Source organism: Zalophus californianus, chromosome 16 (genome assembly GCF_009762305.2).
Source record: "Zalophus californianus isolate mZalCal1 chromosome 16, mZalCal1.pri.v2, whole genome shotgun sequence".
Lineage (NCBI taxonomy): Eukaryota > Metazoa > Chordata > Mammalia > Carnivora > Otariidae > Zalophus > Zalophus californianus.
Window position 1 is genome coordinate 14734739 of NC_045610.1, and position 9636 is coordinate 14744374.

At 43.3% G+C, this 9636-nt stretch overlaps 1 protein-coding gene and 2 non-coding genes across 5 annotated transcripts; all 3 read left to right on the top strand.

Moving 5' to 3' along the window:
- Window positions 1-281: 281 nt before the first annotated feature.
- Window positions 282-9581, top strand: TSR1 (TSR1 ribosome maturation factor). 3 transcript variants are annotated; one of them, XM_035724469.1, is made up of 15 exons: window positions 282-488; window positions 902-1005; window positions 1316-1535; window positions 1652-1786; window positions 2182-2606; window positions 3407-3566; window positions 4008-4162; window positions 4598-4794; window positions 5614-5776; window positions 6117-6227; window positions 6957-7089; window positions 8395-8511; window positions 8924-9064; window positions 9169-9243; window positions 9371-9581. In XM_035724469.1, exons 3-15 carry the CDS (start codon window positions 1481-1483, stop codon window positions 9547-9549), a joined length of 2046 nt encoding a protein of 681 aa, XP_035580362.1. In that variant the 5' UTR covers window positions 282-488; window positions 902-1005; window positions 1316-1480; the 3' UTR covers window positions 9550-9581. The 3 variants fall into 3 exon arrangements, with proteins under 3 accessions (XP_035580362.1, XP_027480666.1, XP_027480667.1); XM_027624865.2 differs by lacking the exon at window positions 282-488 and adding an exon at window positions 564-719; XM_027624866.2 differs by lacking the exon at window positions 282-488 and adding an exon at window positions 577-719 and having other exon boundaries at window positions 911-1005.
- Window positions 6376-6467, top strand: LOC113908387. Its single transcript, XR_003515460.1, has one exon. It is a non-coding gene; the product is annotated as a small nucleolar RNA SNORD91 family (small nucleolar RNA).
- Window positions 7226-7320, top strand: LOC113908386. The gene has a single exon (XR_003515459.1). It is a non-coding gene; the product is annotated as a small nucleolar RNA SNORD91 family (small nucleolar RNA).
- Window positions 9582-9636: the final 55 nt, after the last annotated feature.

Sequence of the window (9636 nt, forward strand, 5' to 3'; positions counted from 1 at the left end):
AACCCCCCTGAGGGCTCGAGTGTCAAGGCCAGCTCTCCCTCTCCTGTCCCGTCCTTCCTGAAGCTACGTGAGAGGTGGGGGCGCGGGATGGAATAAATGAGATCAGCGGGAACTTATACGGAGCCCGTGAAGGTGAGAAAAGTGCCTTTCACGCGATTGGCCTTGTAGACTTGAGCAGCCCCACAAGAGAAACAAAGGGTTGCTCAAGATGGTAACCCCTGCTGCTGCAAACTGAGGAGTTACGTGCACAAATCTAGATGAGAGGTGGGGCTTAGCCCTCTTTCGCACGAATGGAGAAACTTCAACAGCTTCCTGATACAACTTGATAGCGCAAAAAAATGAAAATACGGGTAGCAAAAAGCCCTTCAGGACCTAGAACCCAAACCTCGAATCTACATCCGATTTTTCAAGGTCCCCAGCCCCAGACCGCCGCGTGGGAAAAGTTTACTCGGCACTTTTGCAGGGACCGAAGTGTCTCACTCTCTGAGGTTGGTTGGGAAAACTCTCGCGAGGGGAAACGGTGAGCCCCGCCCCGCCACGGGGCGGGCAGCTCAGAGGGAACCGGAAGCGCTAAGTCCGGCCCGGAACTGGTGCTGACTGGGTACACGTGAGCAGCGGCGGCATGGCGGCTCACCGTTCTGGCCCGCTGAAGCAGCAGAATAAAGCTCATAAAGGCGGGCGCCATCGGGGTCGGGGATCCGCGCAGCGGGATGGCAAGGGTGAGAGGATAGGGTTGGAGGAAGAAGGGCTGTTTAGTCGATATTAACTGCTTTCCTTTATGTCCAGACTGAGCTCCTTCCTCCGGCCTGGACCCCGCACAGAGGCTCTAAGGTGGGCCGAGAGGGTCCCCGTTCTTGACCCTCTGGTACCTTGCACAAGATCCCTTACTGATCTTCTCTAGGTCGTCTAGCACTGAAAATCCTAAGCAAGAAGGTGAGAAAAGAGCTCAGCAGAGTAGACCAGAGGCATCGCGCCAACCAACTCCGAAAGCAGAAGAAGGAGGCGGTGAGAGGAGCAGGGATTGGGGATTGGTGTGACTTCACAACTGTTCTAGGTGGATAATGCCTCGAACTAAAAAATGTGACCCTGGGAAGGGGTTGAGGATGTCACACGTCAGGCGTGCAGATCTAGGGTCATGCTACGACATTCTTTGCCTTGGTCCGAGTTCCGGCCCACTCTCCAGGCATACATGCTTCCTTTCACAAGAAAAATGCGGTGGGCTGGGAGTGGGGAGTGGGGGGTGAGGAAGGGGCATCCATACTGTGGGAAAGGCAATAGTGAAACGAAGTACTGAAACATCGATTCGTTCTGTTAGGTTCTGGCAGAGAAGAGACAGCTGGGCAGCAAGGATGGTCCTCTTCATCAGGTACTGGTGGTGCCCCTGCATGAAAGGATTTCCCTGCCAGAGGCCTTTCGGTTGCTTCAGGATAAGGACACCGGAACAGTACACGTGAATGAATGGGGAAGCACCCATAGCTTTATGCTGTTATGCCCCCGCTTGAAACATCGGTGGTTTTTCACATCTGCAAGGCCAGGTTAGAGCATACAACAGTATTTTCTATTGTTATGTTTTGAGTAGTGGTAATATTCTTACGGTATAATGTGCTGATGCCAAATACTGCTTCCCGCTAACTTTGTTTTGTATGTCTAGGGGATCTGCACACTGTGTTAGACATGGCCAAAGTCGCAGATACCATCGTTTTCCTCCTTGACCCACTAGAAGGCTGGGACAGCACTGGGGATTACTGCCTTTCCTGCCTCTTTGCTCAGGGCCTTCCCACCTATAGTAAGTGACTTGGGAGTATTAGAGGCAAAGGAGGGAAATGAATCAGCATTTATTATGCACCCCTAATTTGCCAGGCATTATGTCCGACACGATACAGTAATATAACAGGTGGATTGTATTTGGCTGATGGTGGGTTGTACCGGAATGGCCTAAATTTGGTCCATCATTTAGCAATTATCTATCAAGGTCCCTTTTTATTTCTGGAATGCCCTTTGCCCAGAGGAAGAAGAACATGAGCTTTAGTTTCACTATAAAAATTTTTAGGGTAGTTGAGTGTTGTGTTTCTTCGTGATTTCTGGGCTCACAACTGAACTGTTAGCTTGTCTGTGAACTACAGGGGGAAGTTACATGTAGTAAAGCAACAGGTAACAAAGCCTTTTCTCTCTTGTTCACAGCACTAGCTGTCCAGGGTGTTTCTGGCCTCCCACCAAGGAAACAAATAGATGCCAGAAAGAAGCTAAGTAAAGCAGTAGAGAAGCGTTTTCCTGATGACAAACTTCTCCTATTAGACACTCAACAGGAGGCAGAGATGCTGCTCAGGCAGTTGGCTAACCAAAAGCAACGGCATCTTGCCTTTCGAGATCGACGGGCCTACCTGTTTGCTCATGCAGCTGACTTTGTGCCAAGTGAAGAAAATAACTTGGTGGGCACCTTGAAAATCTCAGGCTATGTTCGTGGGCAGACTCTGAATGTAAATAGCTTGCTGCATATCATCGGACAGGGTGATTTCCAGATGAAACAGATAGATGCCCCTATGGACCCTTTCCCTTTAAATCCCAGAGTGATCAAATCCCAAAAGGACCCAGGCATGGCAATGGAGGTAAGACTGATGTTCTTAAAGATTGTGTACTTTTTTTTTTAAGACTGTGTATTGTAGATTCATGTGTAAGCTGGTGTAGGATGTGAACTAATGTCAGAGAAGGTAGTCTGAACTCCTAGACAACTATATTAGTCTTTGGAGGTAACTGCCAGTTTGAAGTAAGGCAGTTGTCAACTATGAACATGTTGACATATTACATCTTTATCCAGCACCTACAGGTGCCTTGCACAGCAATTGGCTTTGAGTTTATAGAAGACACACAAGATGTGGTCTTTCTCCTTGGACAACTTAATGAGGTCAGAAAAAATGGCAAACAGCTGTGCAATAAAGATTGAAAAAGTGTGGTTAAGGTATAGACCTGCTATGGAAGTTGAGAAAGTAGACTAGGAGCTTCATAGAAATCAGACTTGAGTCAGGTGTTGAGAGGGATGAATGTGATTTGTGAGTTGAAGAGAGATGAAACAGTATCAAAGAAGATAGAGACAGCATGAACTTAGGCACAGTGATAGATCAGAGGGTTTCTTTGAACTCTGAAGAAATCAGCTTGATGGAAGTAAGGTATGTAATAAATAGATAGGAGTGAGACCAGATTATGAAAGGCCTCAAAAGCAAGCAGAGGTATAGTCTTAAAATGCTAGGAAATTGAACGTTTGAAACATTTGACAAGTTTTGGCTTTCCATTTTATTGTTTCATTCTTTTACTTGAGAACTATGTTATTTTTGGATCTTTCTGGTTACTGTGTTAGATTTGGTAGATTTTTGGGTAACGTTTGACTGCTGTCAACTATTTTGGTTTTCAGATTTGTGCTCCGGATGCTGTAGCTGATATGGAGGAAGACCTTAAGGTCCTAATGAAAGCAGACCCTGATAAACAAGAATCTTTGCAAACAGAGGTTATCCCAGATCCAATGGAAGGGGAACAAACCTGGCCCACAGAGGAGGAGCTGAGTGAGGCTAATGGTTGGTATTGGCAAACTTGTTTGTAATTCGTCGGGCCTGGAATTGTGGATTTTCTCTAGCGCTGACAGGGTAGAGTGGAATGAGGATGTTATTTGGAGGTCAGTTTTTCTCTTCTAAGCTCTAAAGTCTGTATGTTTATGTGAAGCAAACATTGGACACAGCGTTGCTCCATTTTTCAAAATTACTTGTGTTATTGTTTCCTAGCAAACAGATGACTTTTATTTCTTGCTAAGTTATTTATCTGTGTAGTATTGCTAGTTGTTTTTCTCTCTTTTTTTTCTGAGGCAGCTGAATTAAATTTGAAAGTAGTCTCTTCTCATAGTGTCTGTTAGACTTTCTGGTGTTGGTAGCAATATCTAGTATCTTGCCTAGCTGAGAATACCCAGAGTAGTAGTGGAAAGGAGGTATATAATTTAGCTTAACTTGTTTGGGCTTTTACAGACTTCTTGAAGAAAAGTTCCAAGGTGGTAAAGAAGGTTCCCAAAGGGACATCCAATTACCAAGCTGAATGGATTTTGGATGAGGATGGTGAAAGTGGTGGGGAAGATGAATATGATGATATTGAACATGAGGATTTTATTGAAGAGGAATCTCAGGTAAAGAAATGGATCCTTGGGCCACTTCTGTGTACAGCCCCATATGCAAGGCAAAGTGCAATCCTGGAGGTGTGTGTGTGATCGGTTTCCTAGGAATGACTTGTAACTGCCAGAAATGAGACTTTGTCTCAATCTGTATTAGAATTGATGTTGGTTTGGACTGGGTGTCTAGTAAAATTATTTTATTTATTTATTTTTTTAAGATTTTATTTACTTATTATAGCACGAATGGGGTAAGGGGAAGAGGGAGAAGCAGACTCCTGCTGAGCAGGGAGCCCAATGTGGGGCTCGATCCGGGGACTCCAGGATTATGACCTGAGCCAAAGGCAGATGCTTAACTGACTGAGCCACCCAGGCGCTCCAAAATTATTTTATTTCTAGTTCAGTGGCCTGTAAGGTAGAGACAGGTGTGAAACTATAATCTTTATTCTATAGGATGAGGGCAGTGAAAAGGAAGAGGAGGAGGAATATGAAACTATGACTATGGGAGAGTCTGTGCATGATGATCTGGATGATGAGAACGTGGATGATGAGGCTGAGGAAAAAATGTTGGAGAAATATAAACAAGAAAGACTGCAAGAGATGTTTCCAGATGAAGTAGATACCCCCCGTGATGTGGCTGCAAGAATTCGGTTAGTCAGCAAGTCTAAAGTCAGTATGTTTTTATTTCAAATTTATGTGGCTCAGAACTATGTCAGTGTGATGCAAAAGAAGAAAACACATCGTCCTTGCTCCTGAAGGGCTAACATTTTATATGGGAAAGTAAGACGCACATACAGGAAACAGTAATATATAATCAAGTTCTAGACTGTATGGTAAAAACTAACAGTGTTACAGTACTGTAATGAAAGAGAAATACTAAGATGAATCAGCAAATGCTTCCTATAGGAGCTAATACTAAAAGTATAAAACATTTGTAGATTTGGGGGAGTTTGGGCAAGAATAAACGCATGAAGAGTAGATGATCATTGTCTGTTCTGGAGGCGAGTGACTAAAGCCAGAGGGTTTATGGTGGATATTAGGGAGGTAAGACTTTTATCAAGGACCTTGTTTGCCAGATTAAAGAGCTGCTCCCTGAAGGAGCCATTGTAAGGACTTTGTCAGTGAGGGACTGGGGCTTGGTTCTGAAAATACTCGTTAGAAGCTGGTTTTTTTGGTTTTTGTTTTGTTTAAAGATTTTATTTATTTTAGAGAGAGAGGGACAGTATGAGCAGGAGGGGCAGAGGGAGAGAGAGAATCCCAAGCAGACTCCATGCTGAACGCACAGCCTGACACGGGGCTCGATCCCAGGACCCTGTGATTCTGACCCAGAGTCAAAACCAAGAGTCAGACGCTTAACCAGCTGTGCCACCCACGCACCCCTGTTTAGAAGCTGTTTTGAAATATGGTTTTAGGCTGTTAGGTTATCTTGAGAGATAGTGTAAAGGTTTATTAAAATCTCCTCTATCTAGATTTCAGAAATACAGAGGCCTCAAGAGCTTCCGGACATCTCCATGGGATCCTAAGGAAAACCTTCCTCAAGATTATGCTCGGATCTTTCAGTTTCAGAACTTTACTAATACTAGGAAACGCATTTTTAAAGAAATTGAGGAAAAAGATGTTGAAGGAGCTGAGGTATCTGCCTTCCTTTGTCCATCCTTATAATGTGCTTCTGTTTGCCAAGGTGCCCTGTCCTTTACTCCTTCTCTTGGCATGAGTACCTTAGGTTTGTGCTGCCCATAGCTGAATTAAAGGAGTCAGTCACTGGTAAGAGTGATATTGAGAACAAAGAGATTTCAGATGGTAACTGAAAAAGTTTAATCCATGTATTGAGGCATCTGTGAAAGGCAGTTTTGAAGGGTGAGGGTAGGCTTTAGAGTAGTCTGAAAAACTTTTAACATATTTGGAGAAATGCTTCATCATTATTGAGACCTCAAGGGTAACTGCATGATTATTTTCTGTTTTCTTCTGGCAGGTTGGCTGGTATGTCACACTTCATGTCTCTAAAGTCCCTGTCTCAGTGTATGAGTACTTTAAACAAGGAGCACCCTTGATTGCATTTTCTTTACTACCTCATGAACAGAAGGTGAGTTAGTGTCTTGTGGGAAATGGAGAGTTATGAAACTTTCCAATCAGTTTTGTATTGTATGACAGTCTAAAATTTTATGTGGCTGACATTTTCCTCATTGGGATCGGAAAAATCTGCTTTAGGATTAGGAATCAAAAGACTATGATAGAGAAGTCAATGATGGTGTTACCCAACATGTCTGAACCTGTCTGAAGCATCTCAGTGATGCAGTCTCTGTGTTCTGAGACTTCTCTAAGTATGTTCATCAGATAAGATTTTAACCAAGGGTTGGCAGCCTTAAATGGGGTGGGGTTATGCCATGACGTAGATCTCTTTTTTTATCTTGGTGGCCAGCAGTCGTGTGTGGGCATGGATGTGAGAGCTCTGGCCTTTGGTCAGTTTGAGAGTTGAGGAGGGAAGGGTCTTGAATGAGTATGGTTTTGAGGCATGTGCTGAGTGAGTGACTTGAAGGCACTGATTTTGTGGCAGATGTTGAGCTTTTGCAATGTTAGACACCGGAAGGTTAGCTTGTATAGAAGGATATGTGAAAGGCTCTGAAAACCAGCCTATGTTTGACTTGAATTTCAGTTGTCAGTAAATGTAAAAGGTGAATCTCGTTTTGTCAGCTATACTTCTCCATAAGAAGGTATTAAAGGAAATTTGAACCTGCTAGTTTGGTTCACCTTCTTTCAATTAAGGCTGCTCTATTTTATATATGAAGGTCTCTTTTACTTATGTGGTCCCCAGATGTCAGTACTGAATATGGTGGTGAGCCGGCACTCTGGCAACACTGAACCTGTGAAAGCCAAAGAGGAGCTGATCTTCCACTGTGGGTTCAGGCGCTTCCGAGCCTCACCTTTATTCTCTCAGCACACTGCAGGTAAAGCAGTGGGGAAGCTTCTGGGTTCTTGTCCATCTTAATGTCTCCTGGGGGACTATGATTTGTAGTGGGGGTGTGTGGAATACACAATTTCAAACTCTAGGTTTCTGGGTTAGGGATATTTTCAGTACTCTGGTCTAGGAGCCAATGATGCTTTTATTCACAATGTCTGAACCTGTCTGAAGCATCCCAGTGATGCAACCTCTGTGTGGTGCTGAGGCTTTTCTGCCATGAGTATTTGTTGCAAAGTGGTTTTGAATAGGAGTCAGGGGCTCTATAAAATGGTGTCAAAGTGTAGAACCCTTGGCATCGGATGGTCAGTGGCAGTGTGGGTGAAGGCTAAGGGTGGCCCACAGTTGGGTAAGAGAGGTAATGTGGCTGGCATCTGAGATGTTGAGACTAGATGTTGAAGAGTGGTGACCAGGGACACTTTTTTATGGTAAAATGATTATACTCCTACACATTAGGAGTGGAAATATACTTTGCACTAACTTGGAGGCTTCTGAACATCACCTGTACACATTCAGCTCTCAGCAATGGCTGGCGGAAGATGATGAAGGCAGTATTAATGGATGCTCTGGATAATTTTTGTTCTTACTAGCCATGCTATCTAAATGAGTGATAAACCTCTCTTTCCCTTAAAATATTTTATTTCCCTATAACTTTAGTATTAAGAAGGGGGGAGGGTTTCATTGAAGATTAAAGCAGAAGCTTAGGTAGCCCTCAGGATCAGAGATCAGCAAAGTATGGCCCTTAGGCCAAATCTGCCCCACCTCTTGGTTTTGTTAAATAAAATTTTGTCGGAACACAGTTGTGGGGTTTTTTTCTTACGTATTATCTGTGGCTATTTTTCTGCTCTAGTGGCACAATTGAGTAGTAGTTGAAGTAGAGACTGTATGGCCATAGGCCTGAAATATTTACTATCTGGCCCTTTATAGAAAATGTCTGCCAATCCTTTCCCAAAACTAAGAGCTGTTGATTTAGTGGAGATATTCTCTGTAAAGCATTGTTTCTCAAATGAGGTGTAGGGGTGATAAGTATCAATCATAGGGAGAATTTTTTCAAACCCTAAATATAGTCCAAGCTCCAAAATTCTGCCTCCAGTTGAAAAATCACTCTGAAGAACTGAGTTGTATCTTTCAGTTGTATTGAGGTAGGAAAATATTTTGAGAACTAGCCTGGTAAAGAAGCATAAGTTGTCTTCGGTTTAAGAGTTACAGTGATACAGCTTTTCACAGGTTTCTAGATTACCTATGGTTTCTGAAAAACATTTTCATTTTTCTTTTTTAACCCCTATTATGGTAGCGGATAAACATAAGTTTCAGAGATTCCTGACTGCTGATGTGGCCTTGGTGGTGACAGTATATGGCCCAATCACGTTTCCACCTGCATCTGTGCTGCTTTTCAAACAGAATAGCAATGGTAAGTTAAGTTCACTGAGGTGAACAGGTCTGCAGGTCCTTTATAGGTTTAAAACTATTTTCTGTGTTTAGATTTAAGAGCCATTTGGTATGAAGAAGGTAATGATAGTTTTTGAAACATCCCAGTCTCAGCCTCACGATGGTCTGAGTTAAGGATGACAAATGGGGTTTTATCTAGCTTACAAAGCATAGCTAATTGGTGGATGCTGCTCAGACAATTATATTTAGGATAGGTTCTGGGGCCAGGCTTAGTGGGAATTTCCTTTAATCATCTTTGCCATTGATTCAGGAGGGCAGCATAACATATCCCTACTTTACGGTTTCTCTAAGAGTTTGTTTAGGTCTTTAAACGAACTGGAGCAACAAATGAAGGCCTTGGCTTACATGCCTGCTGCTCTGCTTTTGCTCCTTAGGAATGCACAGCCTCATTGCCACAGGCTCTCTCCTGTCAGTGGATCCGGACAGAATGGTCATCAAAAGAGTTGTTTTGAGTGGTCATCCTTTCAAAATTCTTACTAAGATGGCAGTAGTGCGTTACATGTTCTTCAACAGAGGTAGGTGTGAAGGATGGGATCAGATTGCCTTTGTGGGGTGAGGGTTGGGTTTACGTTTTGTGGGCATATGTTTCATCTTGGTCTTCTATGTGTTTCATTCTAAGAGGATGTGTTGTGGTTTAAACCAGTGGAACTGAGAACAAAGTGGGGCCGCAGGGGACACATCAAGGAGCCTTTGGGTAAGAAAACATGGGATTTGGTGCCTTGCCCAGGTTTTCCCAGTGCTACTAAATGACTCTTGGGTTAGAAGACTACTGCTTTAAAATATTCTATTTTAATTTGACTAACTTGCTGTTTTCTTTCTAGGTACTCATGGCCACATGAAGTGCAGTTTTGATGGGAAGCTAAAATCTCAGGACACAGTACTGATGAACCTCTATAAACGAGTTTTCCCCAAATGGACTTATGATCCATGTGTACCAGAACCAGTACCATGGATGAAAAGTGAGATTTCTTTAGCAGTGCCTGAAGTGGACATGGAGTAATGGATTCATTGGGATTCTGTCTCATTGTTACTAGGAAACACTCTAGGGATGGGAGCCTACAGGTTGTAATTAGGCAAAGTTTGTGTT

What these genes read in the sequence shown, in the direction of transcription:
- TSR1 (XM_027624865.2), top strand. Translation starts at nt 623, where the DNA reads ATGGCGGCTCACCGTTCTGGCCCGCTGAAGCAGCAGAATAAAGCTCAT. An exon ending in TTATTGAAGAGGAATCTCAG is followed by an intron (nt 4,163 to 4,597) that starts GTAAAGAAATGG and finishes TTTATTCTATAG; the next exon opens with GATGAGGGCAGTGAAAAGGA. An exon ending in TTACATGTTCTTCAACAGAG is followed by an intron (nt 9,065 to 9,168) that starts GTAGGTGTGAAG and finishes TTTCATTCTAAG; the next exon opens with AGGATGTGTTGTGGTTTAAA.